A 26,299-nucleotide genomic window follows, 5' to 3' on the forward strand; every position below is an offset into this window, starting at 1 on the left:
AGCAGTCGGCGGTGCTCGGAAACAGCCGCGGAACGCAGGGTTTGGCTGGCGCTGCGGCTGCAGAATGGTCGGCGGCGGCGGTGGGAAGCGCAGGCCCGGCGGGGAGGGGCAACAGGTACTGCAAAGAAAGGCTGTGAGGGTTCCGAGGGGGCTCTTTGGGACACAGCCAGGGCACCAAGGGGCAGCTCGTTTCTTTCGTCCGGTGATCGCTGGGCGCCTGTTGTGTGTCGAGGCCCCTTCCCAGGGCCGCCGTTTCCCGCTCTCTTGGGGTTGGACCAGGCAAGTGGTACCTTTGCGTCTTCTGCCCGACTCCTCTTGGTGCCGTTCTTGGGCAGACTAAGCCAGCCAACGGTTCATTCATTCAGCCGGCCAAATTGATTGGAGCCCGAGCACCTGCGAGTCATTGCGGAGCGCCGCGGATTCCAGATGAATCCGGCTAGCCCTGTCCACGTAGAGCCCCCAGCGTGGAGAGGCGGGACAGAAGTGCACCCCCGCGCCCGTGTTCTGTAACGGTTTTGTTTGGGATTGTAACGGAGCTCCGTAGAAAATGTGGTGGAGACCGAAGGAGGACTTCACACATCCTAGCGGATGTTAAGGAAGACTTTAAGGCAACTCACCTTCGAAATGGTTCTTGAAGGCAGAGATGAGAAATGGGAGATCCGGTGACGTGAAAGTGTAGGCTGTTTGGAGAGCGTTCGGTGTTCTGGAGCCTGGAGGACAGGAAAGAAAGACGGGCTTGCTCACAAAGCCGCTAATGAGGGAGGGTACGCAGGATGTGCGTTCTCGGACTTCTGTGAGATTTCAGAAGTTCTGTAACGACTGAAGTTCAGAGGAGACGCGAAGGAAGTGTTATTGTGATAACTCAGGTTTTAGAAAAATTACTGCGGCTGTTTTATAAAGTTAGGCGTTGTCGGAGAGCTTCCTTAGCTGTTCCGTGGCCATGGCTAAGGGCCTTCTGCAGACTGGGCCATGCCAAGGAGGAATACCAGGGTAAAGGATACTTAGCCTTTGCCTCTGAAGGAAACAGCTGTCCTCGTTGTGAGGGTTTTGGAGGCGCTGAAAGAGTGTGCATTAAGGTAGAACTGAAAGATCTTTATCTTTCTTAAAAGAGGCAGTAAAGAAAGCCTTTGGCAGAGTCATAGGCTTAGAAATACAATACCAAAACAGAAGATAAGCCTGTGGAGATTGAGAGCTAGCAGTAATAGTCAGCATTGATATGTGATAGGGCTGTTATCTTAAAATAACTTATTCTTCATGCCAGCCTATGATATAGGTACTACGTAATCTGCTTGTGTAGATGAGCAATGGTACAGAGAGGTGAAGTTGCCCAGGTGAGAGCTGGAAATCAAGAGGTGTCAATCCAGGCAGCCTAACCCTTCTACCACACTGCCTTTCAGCAGCCAGAGAAGGATTGTCCAACATCCTAGGTTTGAACCAGGCTTTGAAAGTTTAATCTTAGATATTTATAAAGACAAAAGTTAACACAAAGTTACAAAAACAAAAGAGGACTTGATAGGTTCAGGCTATGCTGTATTTATAGCTGTATAATGGTGGTCTATCTAGCTCATAAGATAGTTGGCAGGGTTAAATTAATCCATAGAATTGCTTAGAACATGGCATAATGAGTGCAAGTATTATTTGTGTTTATGGTTATTCTCTTGCAGTTTTCATGGACACTCACTTTTAGATCCATGTTTCAACAACCTCTTCAATTTTTTACAACCTCAGAAAGATGCATTATGATTTTTGGCATAATAAACTTATTGGTCAACTTGTGGTCTTTTATTTATTTAATAATAAAACAAACACTAGTGAACTGCTTGATCAACCCAAGAACTGAAACACTGACAGTAGCTCTACATCTATGAATGTGTTCCTCCCCTATACTTCTTGTCTAACTTGTTCTTATCACCCTGTTCAGTTTAGCTACCTTCCTGAATCTTGTGTTTTCCCTGCCTTCTTTTTATAGCTTTTTCTCCTATAGGTGTTTACATAAACAAAAGTTTGTAGCTGTTTTTGAACTTCATAAAAAGACTAGCATGCTGCCTACAATCTTTGAGGTATCTTTCTTCATTAAATATATTAAAATTTGTTCTTATTGTGTAGTGTTTCTTTCATTAAATATAATATTCCCTTGTTTGAAAGCCTTTTATGTCCATTCTGCCAATTGGCGTTTTATTTGTTCTTCTGCTCTTAGGACAGTACCATCATGAACAGTCTTGTGTCATCTGATGCTTAAATACATGTTTGTAGACTTTGAATGGCACTGAAAATTAGTAAACTTGATGGAAGAATGTAATATCAAACATTTAGGTCAGAATGCTCAACTCTAGCACTATTGACATTTGAAGACTTATTGACAAGGCTTTGTTGAGAGGGCCTATCCTGTACATTGTAGAATGTTGAGCAGCATCCCTTACCTCCATACCACTAGATGACTGTAGTATGCATCTGCCTCCCCCAAATTATAACAACCAAAAAGATCCCCAGCTAAATGTCCCCTGAGGGTGGGGTAGGTGTGGGAATCACCTCCAGCTGACAAATATTGATCCAGATAAGAAGAATAAGAGAAAAAGAATAATACCTCTAGATTCCCAGAAGGAAAACAGATTGCTATTGTAAATTGTGGAAGACCATGGATTTAGACTGGGTACCTGCATTACACCCAACAGACCAAACTAATAGTTTAATCAGTAACAGCCTTGGCCATAGAAGGCCCAGCAATCAGTTAACTGATAAGGCTGTAAACTAATAGTTCAGCTGTTACCAATTGAGTGGTTGACTAGGCTGTAGCCAGTTCACTTGTTTTCTGTGTCTGCTTTGTTTCCCTGTGAATGCTATCTGACAGTGTTGGTTGTAGTTCTCAAAACCTCTGGTTCTGGGAGCTGCCTGATTTCTGAATTATTTTTACTGTAACGAAACAGCTACATTTAATTGGTCTAAGGAACTTAGCAAACTAAAGTTAAACTCCAGCAGAGCATTTTATCTTTACAGAAATTTACTAAATAACAGACATTATAAAACCTGGTATACTTACATTGCAGAGGTTTTAGAGGTGAGGTTTATAGCTGAACTGGCATTAAAAGGCCTTTTCTGAATTAATTGGGTTTTTGACCCAGAGGTTGTTTTTGTTCTGGTAATTTTGTTAGAGACTGTTGATGCATGATGGTCTCTAACCTTTTCTGTCTGTGTTTAGAGTATCAAAAGGGAGTTACCTGCTTTTAAAATGAAGGCTCAGTAATGAATGTAGTGAATACTGTAGTTGGACTGTTTTGCTGAAGAGCTGTTTAACTGTCAAATCACCTTATATCCAGTTATTAATGACAGTTTAATTATGGTGTGGTCAATGATGTTCTTTGTTCAAACCACAAAAGCACAATGATATCAACCAAAAGAGAACAAAATCTTTATTCCTGTTGTTGGTTTGCTTTTTAAAAACTTTTTGTTGCTTCTGATAATGGAAAAAATTTTAAAACTTGATGTTGTGGGGATCTGTTTTGATCACCATATAAACTGTTCTTTCTTCTTTGCCCAAAATAATCTGCTTTTACTGAGAAAAACCAGTTAGCTTTAAGAAGACACATGTATCTCAAAAGAATGAGCAATTTTGTTATGCACTGAAAATTATTGAAATCAATTTTGGAGACCTAAAGTTTTACATGCCCATTTCCAGAGTGAAAAAACAGTTGATGTAAAGAAGAGCAAATCCTGTGAAGCTGATGTCTCTAGTGACCTTCGGAAAGAAGTAGAAAACCATTATAAGCTTTCCCTTCCTGAAGATTTCTATCATTTCTGGAAGTTCTGTGAAGAGCTTGATCCTGAGAAGCCAGCTGGTGAGTTGCTCTAGGGTCATTCTCCTGCTTGAGAGTGACCCCGGGAACTTGATCTATCCACATTGAAGTATAAGGCAGATGAATAAACAAGAGGGCGATTTTTGGCAGTTTTATTGACGTGAACAGAGATACCTCTTGTTACCAAGTGGCTCAGTGAGGGACTTTCTGAAACCTTATTGAAAAGAGCAGAGAAGACTCCTGGAAAAGCAACCAGGAAGTGTTTTTCTCAGCAAGAAAGCTGTTGCAAAGAAATGATCTGAGGTTTTATACCCTTTGGAAGTTTGTACAAGTGCTTTAAGAAAAGTGTTCATCATGTCATGATGTCATCCTGCCTTATCTCCCATTCTTCCCATTTGGTCTGTCTCCAGGCCCAGGTGTATTTGTGGTTCAGCCAGTCCCTGTTAGCTCGCTATTCATGGCCTTGGGCTCCTTCGCTTACAATCACAGGTTTTTCTTTTATCCTGTTAATTTATAGTCTCCAGGCTTTTGTTCTGTTCTTTAAGTTTCCTTTTTAGTTTTTGCAAAGTGTATCTCTTAAGCACATACCCTTGTGTGCCTTAGTAACCAGCGGCTGTTCCCCTGACCTAGTAGCCCTCCAATCCTTTGCTGGCTGCCTAAATCTTACCTAACCTAGCTTGATTTCTCTTACCTGCATCACTTCCACAAATGCAAAACAGCATAGGAAACAGAACCAAGGATAAAAACAGTTCATGGAGAAGGAACTTTTTTTTTTTTTTGACAGGTAGAGTTAGAGAGAGAGACAAAGAGAAAGGTCTTCCTTCTGTTGGTTCACTCCCCTAATGGCCACTACGGCTGGTGCTGTGCCGATCTGAAGCCAGGAGCCGGGCGCTTCCTCCTGGTCTCCCATGCGGGTGCAGGGACCCAAGCACCTGGGCCATCCTCTGCTGCCCTCCTGGGCCACAGCAGAGAGCTGGACTGGAAGAGGAACAACCGGGACTAGAACCTGGGGTGCCAGCGCTGCAGGTGGAGGATTACCCAAGTGAGCCACTGCGCCGGTCCGGAAAAGGAACATTTGCAAAGATGTTTCTAAAAAGAGAAATAGTTAGAAAAATGTAGTATACCACTGTCACCTCTTATATTGGTAAAGGTAAATAAATGACTTCTTGACATACTTTGATAGGAGTATGATGGAAAACAAGCACTTTGATTCCTGGAGTTTTGTATGATTTATGGTCCTTGGAATTTGTTGTACAGACTAGGTAAACTATGTTCAAGGATGTTTATTGAAACAAGTGGGAAGTGGCCCATCAGTAACATATCTAGTCAATGGATATTCATGGTTTTGAAAAAAATGAGGCAGATTTTAGAAAATTATAAAGTATCATGCCTGAAATAGGTTAATTGGGAAAAGAAAATAGAGTATGCTGCTATTAATAGTAAGGGATACACATATCTTTTCATATTTTTCATGTACTTGCTGTTTCTGAAAGATACATGAGACACTGATAATGGGTTATGATGGAGTTTTCAGTATATACTTTTTGTACAGTTCAAATTTTAAAATGAGTAAGCATTTTCATATACTGTTGGTAAAAACATACATTGCTACGTACTCTAAGAATTAATATACCAGAACACTAAAACTGTGCTGGTTTCTCTAAAAATGGTTATAGCTGTATACAAACATTTGTAAGCAAAGATTCACTGAAGCAATTTTATAATAAAATTAGAATAAATGCCTATTAATATGAGAAGAGATGGATATCTACCTCTTCTAATGGAATATCATGCTGTATTAAAATCATGTAAAAGAACATTGAATAACAGGAAAATATTCAGGAAATCTAAGTGGAGACAGGATGGAGGACGAAAAGCAGATGACTAAGCAGCATGAACTCATTTTTAAAATATTAATGTCTGGTCATAGGGAAAAGTGTGAAAAGTTATTAGTGTAATATGCCATACTGTTGACCCTTGTTATCTCTGGCTAGTGAGATAGGTGATTTTAGTTATCTTGTTGCTTTATAATTTAAAGTATGCTCCCGAAGCTACAGCCAACATGAGCTGTTATTTCCCTTCAGAGGAAACTAGCTGTTTCATTGTTGTACCTCTTGCCAGGTGTTGTCTTGCTTTCTCCACTCCTACTTTAAAAAAAAAAAAAAAATTTATTTGAAAGTCAGAGAGAGAGAGAGAGAGAGGTCTTTCATCCGATGGTTCACTCCCCAGATGGTCACAACAGCTGGAGCTGCGCCGATCTGAAGCCAGGAGCTTTTTCCCAGTCTCCCACGTGGGTGCAGGGGCCCAAGGACTTGGGCCATCTTCTGCTTTCCCAGGCCATAGCAGAGAGCTGGATTGGAAGTGGAGCAGCCAGGTCTCGAACTGGTGCCCATATGGGATGCTGGTGCTTCAGGCCAGGGCATTAACCCTCTGCACCACAGTGCTGGCCCCTCCACGCCTATGTTTTAAATATAACTGGGCGCTGCCTGTAGTGCTTACCTTCCGCTTAAACCAATAGCAGGGACCCATCTGATGTTAGAAATTGCACATTTATATACTTGGTGATTGTGTCTGATTGCCTTCCACTGATATATGAATGGAGAAAGAAGATGGAATCGTCTAGGGTTAGAGTTGGCCAAAGAGATTGTCCAAGAGTCAAGGGAGTCTGGAGTGAGAATTATCTGAGGTGGAGGGAAAGGGAAGGAAATTGCTTTTTCCCATCCTTAATCTACACTTTCCTGTTATCTTGTCTCTCCCTTAATCTGTGTGTTCTGTAGTAGCAGACTTAATCTGTGTTTGAGGCAATAGCAGTGTGGTAGTGAGAAAAGGTACAGGACATGGCTCTAACATACCTACCAGGATACCAAACTGCTTGCTTTGGTTAAAATAAGAAACAGGGATGTTTGAAATCCATTGGTAAATTTAATAGGAAATTCTAAATGTAAATGCCACATTTCCATTACTATGATTCCTTTTCCATTGAGTTTTTCTTTCATTGTTTATAACACCTGTATGCATAGCAAAAGATTTTTTACTTTTTTAAGACAATTGTTTAGAAGTGGTTTATTAGTGAAAAAGCATTGTTTCCTGTCTACCTCTAGAAAGTTATCCAGATAAACTTATTTTTTTCATAGATTCACTTTCCACGAGCCTTGGACTTCGATTAGTGGGTCCTTACGATATCCTTGCTGGAAAACACAAAGTGAAGAAAAAACCAACAGGCATCAATTTTAACCTTCACTGGAGGTTTTACTATGATCCTCCTGAGTTCCAGACCATTATTATTGGAGATAATAAAACTCAGTACCACATGGGGTATTTCAGGTAAAGGATCTTTTCTTCTCTGGAAAACAGCCACTGTCCTGATCATAGGAGCGCATTCACTAGCATCACCCAACGTGAAGGGCTTATTTTCCCCTTATTGGAGGATATACAAGCTCCCAGTTGTTCTGTTATCATTTTTACCTGCTCTAGGATGGGTTAACTCTAGGGTTAACCTCACTAGTTTCTCCTTTGTGGGTATAATCTCTGCACCTCTCCTCCCCAACTTTGGGTTCAGAAGATCTCTTTTAGGTCAAGTAAGATTATTTAGAGCACTAGTTGTTTTTGTTTGTTTATTAAGATTTATTTGAGAAGCAGAATTACAGAGGGGCAGAGAGAGACTAATCTTCCATTCGCTGGTGCACTTCCCAAACGGCCACAACAGCCAGGGCTGGGCCAGACCTAAGCCAGGATCCTCACGCTTAATGAGTCTCCCACATGAATGAAGGGGCCAAAACACTTGGGCCATCTTCTGCTGCTTCCCCAGGTGCATTAGCAGGGAGCTGGCTTCAGTAGAGCAGCCAGTACTCAAACCAGTGTCTGTATGGGATGCTGGCACTGTGATGTAGGGGGTAAAGCCCCTGCTTGGAGAGTCAGCTTTACCCACTACATCCAAATGCTGGCTCCATAGAGCAGCAGTTGTTACTTAAATGCCGGAGTAGCTACTGATGGTTAAGAGTGGGTTCTAGAATCAGACTGACTGACCCTACTGCTTATTATGATTTTGTGCCAGTTTTAGTGACTGTGACTTTCTTTGACTCAGTTTCCTCTCCTGTAACAATAGTGGTAATTATACATACCTGATAGGAATATTATGAGGATTAAAAGAATATATACAGATGCTTACGCTGTTAGGAAATGGAAGTAGGTTGAGTGGGAAAATACCTTGTCCATGTGTAGCAGTAGAGATGCTATGCCTTAAAGTGGAGATTAAATGTAAAATAATAGAAGAAAACACAAAATATGCCCAGGGTGATGTATTGTGGTAAAGCACAATGCTTATGGAGCCATAAATTGGGTTATATGGGTTCTGCTTCTGGCTTTGACATTGGCTTAACTATTCTAGTAAGTTAATGTCAAAGTAACTGAACCTCCGTGTATAGGGTTTCTTGATTTTAAAAGAATTTGGTTATATGCATGAGTAGTATCCTTTCACCTGTAATTTTTATGTATTTGAGAGGCAAATGGAGGAGAATAAGGTATTATCTGCTGGTTCATTCCCCAACTGCCTGTAAAACACTAAAGGTAGGGGCAGGCCTGGTCTAAGTAAGGAACACAACCGAGGTCTGAGTGGGAGGAACCTAGTTACCACTGTCTCCTAGGGTCTGCATTGGTAGAAAGCTGGAATCGGGAACCAGAGCTGGGAATCAAACCCAGACACTTTGTTATTGGACCCAGTCATCTTAATTGCTAGTTTAAACACTCACTGCCCCCCTCTAATGGTCTGTCCTGTTTATTTTTTCCACCTTTCTCTCTCTCTCTTTTTTTTTTTTTTCTTCTTTCTTGTCAGACTCTAGGACAGAGGAGATGATATATAATTTTCTCTCTTTGGAGAAACCTTATTCCCCCTTTCACTACATTTGGAAATAGAAGTAAATATAAAGGGGCTGGTGCTGTGGCACAGAGGGTTAAAACCCCAGCTGCTCCACTTCCGACCCAGCTCCCTGCCGATGTGCCTGGGAAAGTAGCGTAAGATGGCCCAAGCTGTTGAGACCCTGCACCCATGTGGGAGACCCAGAAGAAGCTCCTGGCTTTGGATCAGCTCACCTCTGGCCATTGTGGCCATTTGGGGAGTGAACCAGAGGATGGAAGACCTACCTCCCTTTGTAACTCTTTCAAATTAATAAAGTAAATCTTTCAAGATTCTCTTGAAATTTTTTTAAAGAATTTTTGGTTATATAAAGAATTTTAGGTTCTTTTGTAAAAATAAGAATTGCCATTGATAGTCTTAAGAAACTTGGAGGTTTAAACCTGGCAAATTTGTTTCAATTGAAAAAAACTTACAGGTATAAAGTCATTGTCTATGACCTAAAATTTTAGCTTGCCTGATAATTGAAAATCTATATTTTGCTTAAACAGGGATTCCCCTGATGAACTTCCTGTATATGTTGGTATAAATGAAGCAAAGAAAAATTGTGTAATTGTTCAACATGGGGATAATGTGTTTGCTGCAGTCAAGTGAGTACATATTTTATTTCAGTTCCTTTATTTATAGTTGAATGTTTAGTTTTTATACTGTTACAAAAAGGAAGTACAGTTTTGAGATCATTCCACTATATTTGCATATAATTTTATCCAGTTTTATTTTGCTACTTTTCCCCCTAAAATATTTAACAAAAATATTATGTAACCATTATACAACCATTTTATTTCCAGAAAATACTGCTTATTCTGGACCTCAGATATCCCATGGCAAATTCAAAAGCTTTTTTAGACATTTGACTTTAAACACTGTCCTAGAGAATTCAGTATAAGAAGTTCCAATTGGTACAGTAAGGTAGATGCTTATAAAAGCCTTGGAAAGGCTGATGGAGCAGGCTGAATCTCCAGGAATGAGTGTCATGTTGCAAAACTGGCTCCCTGATGGTGCTTACACTGCCACCATCAGGAAGCTGGGAAAGCAGAACTGTTGTGCAGAGGGTAGCTCCAGGACCGCACTGTCTTTGATACAGGCAGTAAAATAGGTGCCCTGCCTGCTGCCTGTCAACCTCCATGTAGCTGAGGATGAGTTAATGAACTCTCAGCTACAGGTGCTACAGAACAGCCCGATGCCTCTTCAGCTGGGCTCATTGATGAAAACAGCATAAGCACAGCCTCCCCTTGATATCTCCCCTACCTTTCAGATTTCAAAAAATTGCATCTGCTTGGGAGAAACTGGGTCTCAGGTGGAGCCTACACTGAAGAGTAGTATGGGAAATGCAGCAAGCTTTCATGTGGAAAGGCTTGGACTGGAGCTGAGTGAGCCAGTCCTAATCATATCAGCATGACTTACCATAACAGACATGACTAGAAGCCATGTGTCATCAGCTATGCAGTTTGGTTTCTTCTTTTCTTTTTTCAATGCAATGTCATTTTTACATAATTAAATCACTTTTTAATATGACTTCATCTAATACTGCCCCCCCCTTTAATTAGTTTATTTGAGAGAGCAAGCTCCCATCTGCCAATTTACTGAATGGCCAGGGCTGGGTCAGGCTGAAGCTGGGAACTCAGTCCAGGTCTCCCATGTGGGTGGCAGAGACCCAATTACTTGAGCCATCCTTTGCAGTCTCCTACAGTGCCTGTTAGCAGGAACCTGGAATCGGTAGTGGAGCTGGGACTTGAACCCATAGGCACTCCACTGTGGGATATGGGCATCTCCTGCAGTGTCTTATCCACCAGGATATACCTACATCTACTCTCCTGCTAAAGCAATTTTATTCCTTATGATTTTTTTTTTTTTTTTTTTTTTTGACGGGCAGAGTGGACAGTGAGAGAGACAGAGAGAAAGGTCTTCCTTTTCCATTGGTTCACCCCCCAATGGCTGCTGTGGCCAGCATGCTGCGGCCAGTGCATCACGCTGATCCGAAGGCAGGAGCCAGGTGCTTCCTCCCGGTCTCCCATGGGGTGCAGGACCCAAGCACTTGGGCCATCCTCCACTGCACTCCCGGGCCACAGCAGAGAGCTGGCCTGGAAGAGAGGCAACCGGGACAGAATCCGGCGCCCCGATCGGGACTAGAACCTGGTGTGCCGGCACCGCTAGGTGGAGGATTAGCCTGTTGAGCCACGGCGCCGACCCTTATGATTTAATAGTGCAAATTTTCAGTGAAGAGAATTCAAACTAAATTAACCTAGTGTAATCAGTTGACTGTTACATACACGGTGGTGTATCTACGTGGTGGTGTATCTAAAGGACAACTACATTGTAGGTGTTAAAAGAAGACTTGTTACTCTTAGTTTTTTTAATAAAATGTTGCTTGGTAGTTGTAATTTATATAGCTTTTTTAAACCTTTCACACTTATTTAATTTAAATTGGCACCATCTTTACTAGCAACTCTGGTTATTTACTTGCTTATTTGTTTCCTTACTGGTTATTTTCTTGCATCTCTGAGGGGAGATGCTTCCTCTTGTGCAGGGTACCTGCCCCATAGTAGTTACTCCATAAATCATAATTCATTTTACAAATACCTGGGCATGTAAAACATGCAACTTTTTAATTCTTACTGTCATTTGTCTTAACAGAAATCTCTTTAGAAAGATAACATAATAGTGGTTATCTAAAATAATCTAACCTTTCTGGTATTTTTTAGCTTATTGGAGAACACAGAAAAGGAAAATGAAAAAAAAAAATCATGGGTGCTATTATTTATAATTTAGGTGAAGACCAGCAAGTGAGTATTTGAGGAACTACTGCCAATAATTTATCTCAAACACGGGGGTAAAAGGTTATTTTGAAATATAACTATTTTAATACTTATCACTGTTCTAATTTGGGGCAAAGGAACTTCCTGTACTTAAATCAGCTGATCAGAACACTTAGGTTGATAAATCAGAAATAAATAAAATTAAGATCTTCCAAGCAGTTTGTTAGACAAATTATTTTTATACACAGAAGAAAATTCTGTCAAATTTAATAGTAGCTAAAGAAATGCAAATTAAATCAGCAAAGATCAGTGAAGGCTAGAACTGTACTCACCAATAATAGCTAGACTGTAAGAAACTGTAGTGATGTGTTAATTTGGAACATCTTTGTAGAAAACAGTTTGAAAAATGTTTAAGCAACCATTTCCCAAGATTTCTTGACAGATAATTAACTTGCCTGGTAATCTACTAAGTACACATTTTATATCCTTGAGTCAGCAATCCTGCTTCTCTCTGTTGATTAAAACGATTTTTGGGGGGCTGGCATTGTAGCATAGCAGGTAAAACCACCACCTGCTATGCCACCATCCCTTGTGGGTGCCAGTTGGAGTCCCAGCTGCCCCACTTCCAATCCAGCTTCCTGCTAATGGCATGAGAAAAGCAGAGGAGGATGGACCAAGTGCTTGGGCCCCTGCACCCATGTCTGAGACTCAGAAGAAGCTGCTGGCTTTGACTTGCCCTTGCTTCAACCGTTATAGCCATTTGGGAAGTGAACCAGCAGATGGAAGATCTCTCTGTAGCTCTGCCTTTCAAAAAAATAAAATCTTAAAAAACAAAAGAATTTTGGACAAGTATACAAGAGTTCATTACAGATCGTCTATAAGAAAGAAAAATTAAAAACAGCATATATCTCCAGCAGTAGGGAAAAGTAGGTAAATATAAAATGCCCAAATGCTATAATGCCATAATAATAATTTATTTACTTTTTTGTGAAGAGGGCAGATAACAGAGTTGTATAGAATGATCCTGTTTCTTACTCTGATGCATATGGGAAAAAAAAATCTTAAGTATATTTAGGTTTAGAATATTTACCTTTAGACAACAAAATTAAGAGTGATTCTTTTTTTTTCCTTCTGTCCTTTTTTTTTTCCCCTCCGAAATAATCAAAGTAATTCAAACTGTTCCAGGGAATCCTAAGTCAAAAATACTTGTGATAATAAAATGTGACACAAATATGGGTAAGACTGTTGTCACTGTGGCAAGAATCAAGGTGGTGGCACAAACTAGCAGCAGTTGGCCTCGAGGCAAAAAGCACTGATATGATGGTTTGAGTTGAACATTTTCCCACTGTCGCTGAGAAAGAGTGACCGACACACTCTAGTAATCTGGGCATGGGTGATTGTAGAGCAGAGCACATATTTTCTCAAATGAGCCAAAAACGACACCTGACTGATTGCATTTGTTGCCAGTGATACAATGAAAGGATTCAGACAAAAATTAGGCTGGGGAAATTTTAAGCTTGACAACTTTTTATTACATAGAGACTTTTCTAAGGAGATTTATGGTAGTATTAACAGATGTGATATTTTTTGTATTCTTCTGTAATGAAATTAATTTGATATGATGAAATGTCAACATTCAGAAAATCTGTAACTTAGTAAGCCTGTATTTTCCAAATAACCATTGCAAAACTGCTATGAAGCATGCATATGCAAAAGATTCAGAGTTCAGGGCAGTGGATTTAATAAGACAAAATGTCCATGTTTACAGCTTCAGTTCGCACACTGGACCTTATCTTTAAGCATCACAAAGTAGAGTATTGGAGAATAGGTTAGAAGCTGGGGAAAAAAGCTTGATAAACTGATAGATAGTGCTGCCATCTTACACTGTTACCATTATTATGACTAACTGCCTTAAATAGTGTTGGAAGTCAGGCTGTTTTATCTGGGTCTTGATGGGTGCATAAGAACTTACTAGAAAGAATGGGAAGAAGGGCATTTTAGCAGAGGGAGTGATATATGCATCAAAATAAGGAAATAAGTGGCACAGAATATTTGTATGCCCTATATGCCATGCCAGAGAGGTGGGAGAATACTGAGGACTGATTGACACAGGTCAGATATGACCAAGTTCACTTTTTATGGTTAGTGTAGACATATTCTACTGATACACTATTGATTGTGACTAAAGGTAGGATTTAGTGTGAGTTTCAAAAATGGAGCTAATAGCACCCACTATAAATGTTCTAAGCCTGTCTTTACAATGCCCAGCTCTGGTTCATTGGAGTAAATACTATACACCCTCAAATGCTGATAGTAAATAAAAGTGAATTTCTTCCTGGAGTCTGGTAGTAGTTACAGATAAAGGGATTGGTTTGTGTGTCCAACTGAGTGTCACTTTTTTTTTTTTTTTGACAGGCAGAGTGGACAGTGAGAGAGAGAAAGGTCTTCCTTTTACTGTTGGTTCACCCTCCAATGGCCGCTGTGGCCAGCGCACCGTGCTGATCCGAAGCTGGGAGCCAGGTGCTTCTCCTGGTCTCCCATGCGGGTGCAGGGCCCCAAGGACCTGGGCCATCCTCCACTGCATTTCCGGGCCACAGCAGAGAGCTGGACTGGAAGAGGGGCAACCGGGACAGAATCCGGTGCCCCGACTGGGACTAGAACTCGGTGTGCCGGCAATGCAAGGTTGAGGATTAGCCTATTGAGGCACGGCACCAGCCTGAGTGTCACCTCTAAGCTCTTCATTTGACTGTTGACCCTTTATACTATTGTCAAAAACTTAACCTGTTTATAATAAAATAGAAAATTTTTATAACATGTACAACTCATACTTTTGAAACTACCTCAGATTGTGCTGTTGTATGGGCTTATAAATTAACTTTTCCTTTTCTTAAATTTATTTAGAAAATTTTTCTAATTTTTCTAAACATAGATTTGGAGTTAGCATTTTAAAAAAATTGGCTAACCTTAAATTATAGCAGTTTCCTCTGGCTCTTTAAAAATAAAAAAATCACTTTTGGTATGTACATACAGCTTTTTACTCCTACACCAAACTTCTCCAAGACAGGATGGCAGATCTTAATGTCAAGCAAGCATTGCAACTTAAAATGACTTAATCTCAGCTTTTTAAATACCTCCTAGGTCTTTTGCTGTAGACATTAGAGAGTTAATACTAACTTACCATATTTGTTATTTCTATGACTGGCAGCTCTTAATATTCCTTTGCCCTTTTTTGGAGAGATCTATTCCAGATTCTGAGAGAACCATTGGCAATTATTCTGCAGACTTTTTCTTGCATGGAATTTGACATTTAATGTAGCTGTCTTAATTTTCCAAAGTCCATGTCCTTAATATAGTGGCTGGCAATATAATAAGGACTTTTACTTCTTTTTCAGATTATTTTTGATGAAAAAGCTTAAAGAAGTAACAGATAAAAAGAAGACTAGTCTCTTGAAAAACATAGATGACAAACTCACAGAAGCAGCCAGGGAGCTGGGATATTCACTGGAACAGAGAACCGTGAAGATGAAACAGAGAGATAAGAAAGTATGATTTAAATCTGTCGGTCTCTGTTTTGCTGTTTAGCTCATTTTCTGTTCTTGAAAAATTCAATTCCACTAGTATATGTGAGTGAATGACTTTGTCCCTATGTATGAGATTAAAAATACTCATGTTCTGTCCTAGTGTAACAAAGCACTATATAGCACACCAGAAATCAGTGTTTTTATACTGACACTACCTTTCAGTACTTTGCATGCAAAGTCTGCATGTTCTGAGTTCCCTCATTTAATCCTTACAATAAATCTGCAAAGTAGGAATTAACCATCTTACTCAAAGTAAGTTGAAGTTTGTTTAAGCTATGTGCCTTGTCCAAAATTATAAGTGAGAGATCTGAGACTTAATTTTACATCTTTATTTTTAGCATTCATTCTACCCTGTCTTACTAATTAGTTTTATCCCGCTTTACCTTGTCTATAGCTAGATTATTTTTCATTTTTGAAAATGTATACTAGTTAAATGATGCTAAATGACAGTACCTCATTCATTCTGCCTGCTTCCAGTGTGAGGCTTTAGGCTAACACTCAATCCTGTAACAAGATTTTCCAAACTTCATAGTCCTAATATTCATGATAAACATAAGATTCTGTTGATCTGCTAATAACTGATACCTCTTTATAGACAGTTAGTACAGTTAATTCTTTGTGGAAAATGTGAAAGTACATCCTTATCACGATGGCTATTGTATATCATTCACTCTGAATAAAGAAGTCAACAGCTACACCACTGTCTTTGTTTCCTCACCACTGTTCTATGACTTGCTTTTTACACTTATGAATATCTTAGATTATTACTTCATATTTCCAAATTTAAGATTGGATTTTTAATTAATTTTAAAAGAAAACATAGTGTTAAAAACTTTCACCCTGAGATCCAAAATTACTGAAACAGAATGTCATGGAATTTTATGTTTTGGCAGGAATCTTGAGGATCCTTTTTTTTTTTTTTTTTTTTTAAAGATTTATTTGAAAGTCAGAATTACACAGAGAGAAGGAGAGGCAGAGAGAGAGACAGAGGTCTTCCATCTGCTGGTTCACTCCCCAGCTGGCTGCAACGGCCAGAACTGCACCAATCCGAAGCCAGGAGCCAGGAGCTTCCTCCAGGTCTTCCTACGTGGTGCAGGGGCCCAAGGACTTGGGCCATTTTCCACTGCTTTCCCAGGCTATAGCAGAGAGCTGGATTGGCAGTGGAATAGCTGGGACTTGAATTGGCACCCATAAGGGATGTTGGCACTGCAAGCAGTGGCTTTACCCACTATGCCACAGCACTGCCCCTTTTTTGTTTTTAAGGTGTGTTGGTTGGTTATTTACCATGGTTAAATTTTTTCTTTTTTTTCTTAGGTTGTGACAAAGACGTTTCATGGAGCAGGCTTGGTAGTTCCAGTAGATAAAAATGATGTTGGCTACAGAGAGCTCCCTGAAACAGATGGTAATACATTTCATACATAAACATGTGCCTATGTGTTGATATACTTCCAATAAGGAAAACCTCCTCCGTATATAACTGCATGTATGTCTTTTGTGAGACAGTCACTAGACCTTAGTTATAAAGAGCAAGCTGATTTTAATCGTGCCTGAATTAGAACTGGGTTTGTAGCTGTTACAACCTTGAACAAAGTATAACCTCACTAAACTTTTTTTATCTGTAAAATGGAGTTAATGATACTCACCATATTAGGGGTACTTGGAGGTATAAACGTAAGATGCTTAGCACAGTGCTTATGCAAAATATGGTAGTCAGTGTTAGAATTTGAAATATTTTAATCTGTTGCCTAGTTTTACTTAACTATTTATTTGACATTAGTCATCTTGCAAAATAGTAATTATTAAAGTAGGGTACATTTGTTTTATTTCTTTGTGAACATTTTTTATTTGCAAGCAAAACTAGCTTTCAGAAGCCCAAGATCCTGAACTACTTCATCTATTTAAAAATGAAAACTTGAGAAATTAACTATAAGATATAATTATTGCACTGTTGAAGAGAATTTAAAAATCAATTCTCAACTCCCTTTTCCCCTCTTCTTAATTTCCCTATTATGAACATCCCTGTTGATATTACTTTATTTGTCATCTGGTTCTGGGGGTTAGGGAGGACATGGGGATAAAACTTAAAGGGAAGTCAATTATTACTTCCTCAAATAAAAATCAAGTATAGGAATATTCAAAATACAAAATATTTGGTATCCTATTTTTCAAAACAGAACCAACTCTCTTGGAAGTTATCAATTTTTGGAGGTGGTTCCTGGAAACTGCATTTTCAGGCAGTTCCCTAAAGAAGCTGTCCTCAAGCTGTTATTGTAGAGAGTCTGCAGTCAGTAGATTGAGATGTTTCATGTGACGGCTGTTCACATGTAGCTTTGTGCTGTATCCCTGTCACTTTAGATGAATTCCATGGGGGAGATGACTGAGGCAGTCACCCAGTACTGTAGCCACTAGCCACATGTGGCTACTGAACACTTAAATGCAGCTGATGTGACTGAGAAAAGATTTATAATTTTGTCTGCTTTATCTGTTGAAACAAGATTAAATGTTTTTATGTTGAATATATATCAAAATGATACTACATTGGAAATAATGGGTTAGATAGATATCTTAAATTTTTACTCTTTTTTGATATGGGTTCTGAAAAAATTTAAACTGCCAATGTAGCCCATGTTGTATTTTATTCCTCTGGGAGAAGCTGATCTGCACCTATGTCTCCTCCTGAAGCCAGAGGAGTTGGTCTCTGACGGGGAAGGAATGCAGATTCTGCCTACTGTTGAGGTTTTTCTTGTGCTCTATGTGATCATCTGTTCTCTCTCTGTTCATTAATCCATACAAAGCTTTAGGAAGCATTGTTGCCATCTTGTTTGGGAAAGGTAGAGAACGTGTGTCATACAGTTAGCAGTGTCTGACACGTAAGGGTAGTGGGTGTTCAGTTGTAAGCTCTGGACTAAAGCTCGTTACCCTGCTCTACTTGTGGTTCTGGGGGTTTGTGTCCAAGCCTAACATTAGACAATTGATCCTTCTGCATTTTAATGACATTTGAACAAGACCTAGTGGCAAGACAAAATTAAGGACCAAATATATTTTTGTTCTTGCTAGGTATTGTAATGGATTGACAGTTTAATATGTGCCCATGATCATCAAATCACAATGAAATTTGCTCCCAACCAGTATCTCCTTTGAAACTCCTAATGATAATGTTTTAACCTGACAAGTAAGATATTGAGCAATTCTTAAATGCTATGTATGATTTATAATATCAAGTAATATGTATATAATTAATATTATTTAATCTTCACCCAACTTATTAAAGTAGATCTTTTCTCATTTCTACAAGGGAAACAGATCCAGAGTGGTAACACTAGTAAATGAGGGAGCTAGATCTCAAATTTGGTCTGACCTAAGCAAGGAATATTGCTTAGCTAATTGACTGATTTTTACTTTGCCACATCACTATGGCTTAGCTCAAGTATTCCAGTTGGTGTTGGTAACTAGCTTAGTAAGAGTTCCTTACTCTGTTCTAGTACATATGTGATTTGCTAGGGACAAAAATGGAAAATATGATATGGAAAGTGATAAACTTTAAATTATTTGCTAACACAAGATAAATTGGACTTCCCTTCCAATACCAACTCTGATTTGTTATGGCTGTCTGGAGTACTGTGGGGAGAGCACTTACAGGTCTCTCAATCAGTGAAATCTTATGGGTGCTGTTAAGAACCATATAATTTCCTAGGCTTAAGAAAGGAGATTTTTGGAGGACACCTCATCTGTTGGCTTGAAATGATTAGTGCTGATTTTTTTTTTTTCTGAAGGAAGGCCATGAAGCTTAGATAAAATCATTTGATTTTGTAAAAGTTTAAAATCAATAAGGATGTCATTATTTGTTAGGGATAGGCAGGAATTAGGTAATAAAGGTTGCCATTTGTCCAGTGTGATGCTTACCTATCAAAGATGGGAAAGGAAATAAAACACATTTTGTGACCTCATGGAACAGCATGCATTCTGTAATGGTGGTTGTGACTGAATCAGATACTCATAGACTGAACTTAAACGCCCTAGTAGATCTTTACTACCTCTGATAATCTTTTTTTGAAAGACTCATTTGTTTATTTATTTGAAAGGCAGTAACAGAGGAAGAGGTAGAGCTCTTTCATCTGCTAGTTCACTCCCCCAAGTGCCTTTGTAACAGCTGAGATGGGGACAGGCTGAAGCCCCTCAGGAATCCATCCCCATCTCCCATGTGGGTGGCAGGAACTCATCATTGGATGCCTTCCCAGGCTCATTAGCAGGAAACTGGACCAGAAGTGAAATAGCTGGGACTCAGACCAGCACTGGAATATGGGGTGTCCTCAGTGCTGGCTTAACCTGCTGTGCCACAACTCCCCAGGCTTGATAATCTTATTATACTGTGTATTTTTAGTATCATAAGGATATTGTGACTTTTAGATATAATTTTAAATTGTGTGGTTTTTTTTTTTTTTTTAAATTATTTGAAAGGCAGAGTTGTGGAGACAAAGAGAAAAATCTTCCATCTGCTGGTTCACTCCACAGATGGCACCAATGATCAGGGTTGGGCCAGGCCAAAGCCAAGAGCCTGAAACTCCATCAGATCTCCCACATGGATGACAGGGGCCCAAGTACCTGGGCCAATTTCCCAGGCACATTAGCAGGGAGCTGGATCAGAAGTGGAGTAGCTAGGATTCAAACCGGTGCTGATATGGGATGTTGGGCATTTCAAGCACCATCTTAACCTGCTGTGCCATAGCACCAGCCCCAAAATTACTTAGTCTTAAGTGTCATTGTTAATGTTTTAACCAGTCCTCCTCTGGCTAAAAATGTATATTGGTGGCTTGAGTAATATCCATTCTTTCATTATTAGATTATGTTCAGCAAAGTGGTTTGTCAAAAAGAGGGCATGATTAGCCAAGGGAGGTCTAACTCATCATTTTTCATTACCCTCAAACTCATTTGCATCCTGAAATCTGATGCACAGTGGCATCCGAAAAATGTTGAAAAGTCAAAATAGAAATTTGAAGCTACTGATTTTTTTATTCTTTAGATAAATATTAAAAGTTTTCTGTTCTTAACCTCAAATTATTTTGCCATGGCAACACTTGTCTCTAGTCCATTTTTGTTTAATTCACATCACTAGTAATTTTTTGTCCCTTCTTACCTTATTTTTTTTTAAGGTTTTATTAGAGGGAAAGACAGAGAAAGGCCTTCCTTCTTGCTGGCTCATTCCCCAAATGGCCGCAATGGCTGTACTACACACCAATCCGAAGCCAGGAGCCAGGAGCTTCCTCCGGGTTTCCCACGCAGGGACAAGGACCCAAGCATTTGGGCCATCCTCCCCTCCCCTCCCAGGCCATAGCAGAGAGCTGGATCAGAAGATCTAGCAGTCAGAGCTAGAACAGGTGCCGCAGGCAGAAGCTCAACACCCTATGCCACAGCACTGCCCCCCCCATCCTACCTTATTTTTAAAAAGTAAATTTTACTTTTAATCTGGATTTTATTTCATTTTTTAAAAAAGATGTGTTTTATATGAGAGTTAGAAGGGAGAGACAGAGATCATCCATCCATTGATTCACTGCCCAGATGGCTGCAACAGCCATGGGCCAAGAGCTTTACCTGAGTCTCCCACGTGGTTGGGAGGGGCTACCTTTTTGCTGTTTTTCCCATGCCAATAGGAAGGAGTTAAAGGGGTAGAAGCTGAGCAGCCAGGACTCCAATGGTCGCCCATATGGGATACCAGCAGGAGCATAACCCGCTATGTCACAATGCTGGCCCCAGATTGTCTTTTTTTATAATCCAACTCCTAATTTGGTGCATAGGCTAATCTATGGACTGGAAGATTTTCTATATAGGACCGGATGGTAAATGTTCTAATTTTTCTGAGTTGCTTAGTCTTTGTATATTGGTGTTTTATTTTCCAGCCACTTAAAAATACCAAAATATTCTTAGCTTGAGGGCAGTTAAAAATAGGTTGGCCCCAAGTCCTTGGGCCCTGCACCCACATGGGAGACCAGGAGGAAACACGTGGCTCCTGGTTTCAGATTGGCACAGCGCTGGCCATGGCAGCCATTTGGGGGGTGAACCAACGGAAGGAAGACTTTTCTCTCTCTTTCTCTCTCGCTCTCGCTGTCTAACTCTGCCTGTCAAAAAAAAAAAAAAAAAATAGGTGGGCCCCCTTTGGCCAAAGTTTACTCATTTCTGCACTAGCTAGCCTACTGAAAATCTTTGAAAGCTTATACAAAACCATGATTGCAACTAAATCCATTGTGGAATAGTCACACTTATCTATTACCAAGAAATCTTTTCAGCCATTTTTGTGCTTAAATTTTAAGTAGAAAAATTATGTTGCCATTCTACATTATAATTCTGTAGATTCCTACCCCAAGAAGCATCAGTTGTATTCCTTCAAAGTCATATGAGAGAACTCTTCCCCCCTCCAGTCTTCCTGTGGTTCCAAGTTTGTTTATAAGTTTTTGATGGTATAATCATCTTTGTATGTCATGGGTTTCTTTCAGCTGACCTCAAGAGAATTTGCAAGGCAATTGTTGAGGCTGAAAGTGATGAACAGAGATTAAAAGCTTTTGCGCCCATTCAGGAAATGATGACCTTTGTGCAGTTTGCCAATGATGAATGTGATTATGGCATGGGGCTTGAGCTGGGACTGGATCTTTTTTGCTATGGTTCACATGTAAGTAAAAAACATTTCCAGCTTTCACCCACCACCAAACCTCCCTTCTTCTCCTACATATACATTTATACTCAAGTTCCAGCATGGGTAGACAATGAATTTAACTTGTATTTCAAAATGAACTTTTTCTTTTATTTAAAAAAATTTATTTGAAAGGCACAGTTACAGAGTGAGGGATGGAGAGAGACAAAGATCTTCCATCTGCTTGTTCATTTGCAGTGGCTGGTGCTGGGCCAGGCTGAAGCCAGGGGTGAGGAGCTTTATCCAAGTCTCCCACAAGAATGGCCAGGGCCCAAACACTTGAGCCATCTTCTGCTTTTCCCAGGCCGTTAGCAGGGAGCTGGATTAGAAATGAAGCAGCTGGGAAATGAACGGGCACTGATACGGCATTTAAGTGCCACAGGCAGTGGCTTTACCTACCACATTACAACTAAGGCCCAAAAATGAACTTTTTGAAGTGATTTTTAAGCAGCTATTCTAAAAATATCCACTTGAACTTCATCTTGTACTTGGGCAATTGTGAGTAACCAAGATAATTTGCCTTTGAGTTGACATTACACTGAATTTATTTGACATATTATAGAGCTCTCTGCTTAAGTTTGGTCTGGATATATGGTTGTGGGTATGCACACATCCCTTTCCTTAGGCTCTGTTTCTTCTCCATGTGGAAGAGGGTATTTCTTATGGTGCTTAAACTCTTCAGATGAAGAATATTATTTTAAACAACCATCCTTTAAATTTAAATATAGGAGTGGTTTATCATGAACTATTCATGCATTAACTAAGAAAAATTTATTTAATATCTTTATCAGTGTCTATTCTACCATAGTTGCCCCGAAATCAAAATTAGGCAATAAGGTGTAGTGACTATAACATGTTTCTGGGGCTATTTAAAATCACATCTTCCCTAGCTGTTACCTGTTTCCTTACCTGTAAAATAAGGACACACATGCACATGCAGGCATACAGGTACCTGAACCTCTTAATTCTCATTTAATTCACTCAGAGGCAAAGTATCTTCACCAAGTTCACCCAGAGTCAGTGGCCATCTCCAATTCCCAAGCTGTCCAGTGGCTGTGAATCACTTTGTTTTAGTAGGTCTGGGAGGAGACCTGAGACTTTTTACGTGCTCCCTGGTGATAGTAACATTGCTGCTTTGCGGACCACACTTCGACCAGCAAGACTGAAAAAGTAGCTTGGTACCTTTAACATGCTTCAGAATCATCTGGAGGGCTTGTTAGGCATAGTTAGGTGCTCCCTCCCACTTCCCTCAAGTGTGAATGAGTTCTTGGGTGGGTCCTGAGAATTTGCATTTCTAACAAGTAACATGTGAAGCTAGCTGATGCCACTGGCCAGGGAAGTACGCTTTGAGAATGCTGCCCTTTACTTCATACATGGCTTGTTATCAGTTCAGCTAACCAACATGTTTAACAGCCAGAACGACACAATCAGAATAGTGCTTGCCCTGCCAGAAAGCACCTAGCCTGGTAAATAATTAGAGCTGTGAAATGTGAACTAGAATAGCAGATTTAATGTGAGAATGAAATACTAGGAGTTATGAAAAGATTTAGCCCATAGTAAATTGTGTTTATCAACAGAAGAAATGTAGCATTACTTGTTTTGCTAAGAGTAGTCTAAAAATTACTTGACAAACCCAAGGCAATTAGTTATTTATTTGAAAGGCAGAGTTAGAGAAGGAGAGAGATCTTTGATCTTCTGGTTCACTCCCCAGATGGCCACAAGCCAGGAGCTAGGAGCTAATTCCCAGTCTTCCACATGGAGGCAGGGGTTCAAGCACTGGGAGCATCTTCTGCTGCTTTCCCAGGAGCATTAGCAGTGAGCTGGATCTGAAGTGGAGTAGCCAGGATTCAAACTGGCGCCCATATGGAATACCAACGCTGCAGGTAGCAGCTTTACCTGCTACACCACAGCACCAGCCCAAGGCAATGACTCTTTTACCAGGGATGGTGGTAGTTAAGTGGTAAGGAATGAGAGAAGTAATTTGAGGATAAAGGGGACTGCAATTTGAAACCCCACATTCAGTATACCTATTCTAGAATCAACAAAGTAAAATCAAAATATTGTGTGGTGGGAATATACTGAAGAAAAGGGGAAAGAATATTTGAGGGCATAGTTTGACATGAAAAATGGTTGCTAATACCTCAGGGAATATGGAAGTTTTTCTTTGTTTGATTTTCTTCTGAATTTTCTTCAAGATATGCCAATAGTCTTTTAGAGTAACAAGATTGCCCTTGGATAGAATGTCTAGTGCCCATCTCAAAATGCACTCTCTACTGATCAATTCAGAGAACAGTAAAAAGGATTTTGGAAGTAGACTTTGTTAAACAAGTGCTTTTTCAGAGTATTTTCTGCTACATTCTCTGCTTAATGTAATATTCTTTTATTTTTCAGTATTTTCATAAAGTTGCTGGCCAGCTCTTACCTCTTGCATATAACCTGTTGAAGAGGAATCTGTTCGCAGAAATTATAGAAGATCATCTGTCAAACAGAAGTACAGAGAATGTAGACCAACTTGCGGCATAAGTGAGATTGGCTTTGATGTAAAGCTTTACTGTAAAACTTAATTTTTGTTCTTAAGGAATACAGAAAATAAACTGATGGAAACTTTACTAAAACTTTTATAAGGCTCTTCTGCCCTTTCTTTCATGTGTAAATAAGTGATAGTCAAATCATCTAAATGATGAAATCCTTTTTTTTAAAGGTTTACTTATTTATTTGAAAATCAGTTACAGAGAGAGGGGGAGAGAGGTTTTCCATCCACTGGGTCACTCCTCAATTGGCCACAACAGCCGGAGCTGCGCCAATCCAAAGCCAGGAGTCGGGAGCTTCTTCCGGATCTCCCACTGGGTGCAGGGTCTCAAGGACTTGGGCCATCTTCTACTGCTTCCCCAGGCCACAGCAGAGAGCTGGATCAGAAGTAGAGCAGCCAGGACTTGAACTGGCACGCATATGGGATGCTGGCACTGCAGGCAGCAGTTTAACCTGCTATGACACAATGGTGAAATCCTAACCACATTTTAGAAGACAACCAAAGTCATCCTCTGAACATCACAGGAAGTCACTAATGCTTTTGGGATCAGTAACCTATCCTCCCCTTCTGGGGAGTCCTTTTTGATATTTATCACATGAGCAACTGATAATTTATTTCTTCTGAGTCTTGAGTTAATAGTATCTATTGCTTTAAGAACTGGGTTTATGGGAGGCCAAGAAGGGGCACGGGAGAAGGAAATGCAAGACACTGTAACTAGCATTCTCCCAGAGTGCCTGACCCCAGACCTTCCCAAATTGTATTTTAATAGTATCTCCAAGTGACTTACAGTCTCCCAACAAGCAGTCCAGGTATCTGATGATACATCCTTTGAAATAATTCTTTTAATTCAGTCTGTAATTTACCAAAGTAGTACAGTATATTGATATAGTACATGGCATTAGTATAATACGGCATACTAATCAGTATGCTATTAATTTAATGTTAAAATTTTCCATTGCAAATTTCAAATTTCTTTGGATTTCTAATAGAAATTTGGCTACTGTGTTTTGCCAGATGCTTAGACCTGACAATGTCTTTTATTTTGAAACAGAGCAAACCATGAAATGCAAAATGGCAAACTTCATAGATTAGGCTAAAGAACCTTGGTAGGCTCTACAGCCTTTTTATTTTATAGATCTTTTTCCTTTGTATGAAGTTCAAGATAGAAAAGCTTTTAGGTCTTCAGATTTAACCTCCACATTTTGTAAAGGACTGACTTACCCAAATAACTTTTATTGAATACTCAGTTGTTTCCAAAGTTCTCACTTAGCTATCAGCTTGAAATAGATTTGAATAACTTACTTTTTTAAATAGACAAGATTTAAGTAGACTATTAAACAACAGCCCTTAAGGTTAGTACTTTAACTGAGAAGCATTTAAAATAGCTGAGAAACTATTTTGATGAGATGCTCATGAATTAAGGATCCTCGACTTCTCAGATCAAAATCTCTTCTGCTGTAGCCTAGATCCGTTCCCTTTCTACCTATGGCCCATGCCACCCTTGTGGGCAGTTAAGATGTTTTCTTCAAGGGAGGCATATTTTGTATAATAGCCAAAATGAAACTGACAAAGTCTTTACCCTTATTTTGTTTTTTTAAATAAAGATTAATTTTGTATATTTGAAAGGTAGAGTTACAAAGAGACAGAGGGAGAAACAGAGAGATCTTCCATCCGCTGGTTCATTCCCCAAATGGCCACAATGGCCAGGGATGGGCCAGGCTGAAACCAGGAGCCAGAAGCTTCCTCTTGGTCTTCCATGTGGGTGCAGGGGCCCAAGGACTTGGGTCATCTTCTGCTGCTTAGCCAGGTGCATCAACAGGGAGCTGGATCAGAAGTAGAGCAGCCAGGATGCCAACTGGAGCTGATATGGGATGCAGGCAACGCAGGCAGTGGCTTTACCCGTTTTACCACAACACCAGCCCCTTAATCTTCATTTTCACAGAAACTTTTATAGTTCTGATAGTGAGATCTCACAGGGTTTAAGGGACTGCCATCTTAGTTACCTAAGAAATTCCAGGGCCTAGACCTGTTGGCATGCCCTATTAACTTA

The 26,299-nt window shown here is 39.9% G+C and overlaps 1 protein-coding gene across 2 annotated transcripts; it reads left to right on the forward strand.

Annotated features, from left to right (window-relative positions):
• On the forward strand, positions 1–24,328 carry LOC133774986 (histone PARylation factor 1). 2 transcript variants are annotated; one of them, XM_062213056.1, is made up of 8 exons: positions 1–115; positions 3,674–3,833; positions 6,926–7,115; positions 9,192–9,290; positions 14,849–14,999; positions 16,352–16,439; positions 21,526–21,698; positions 24,111–24,328. In XM_062213056.1, the coding sequence occupies exons 1-8, from the start codon at positions 65–67 to the stop codon at positions 24,240–24,242; spliced, it is 1,044 nt and encodes a 347-aa protein (XP_062069040.1). In that variant the 5' UTR covers positions 1–64; the 3' UTR covers positions 24,243–24,328. The 2 variants fall into 2 exon arrangements, with proteins under 2 accessions (XP_062069040.1, XP_062069042.1); XM_062213058.1 differs by lacking the exon at positions 1–115 and adding an exon at positions 1,990–2,060.
• Positions 24,329–26,299: the final 1,971 nt, after the last annotated feature.

Source organism: Lepus europaeus, chromosome 16 (assembly GCF_033115175.1).
Source record: "Lepus europaeus isolate LE1 chromosome 16, mLepTim1.pri, whole genome shotgun sequence".
In the NCBI taxonomy this organism is placed as follows: domain Eukaryota; kingdom Metazoa; phylum Chordata; class Mammalia; order Lagomorpha; family Leporidae; genus Lepus; species Lepus europaeus.

What these genes read in the sequence shown, in the direction of transcription:
- LOC133774986 (XM_062213056.1), top strand. Translation starts at nt 65, where the DNA reads ATGGTCGGCGGCGGCGGTGGGAAGCGCAGGCCCGGCGGGGAGGGGCAA. An exon ending in TGATCCTGAGAAGCCAGCTG is followed by an intron (nt 3,834 to 6,925) that starts GTGAGTTGCTCT and finishes TTTTTTTCATAG; the next exon opens with ATTCACTTTCCACGAGCCTT. An exon ending in TTTTTTGCTATGGTTCACAT is followed by an intron (nt 21,699 to 24,110) that starts GTAAGTAAAAAA and finishes TTTATTTTTCAG; the next exon opens with TATTTTCATAAAGTTGCTGG.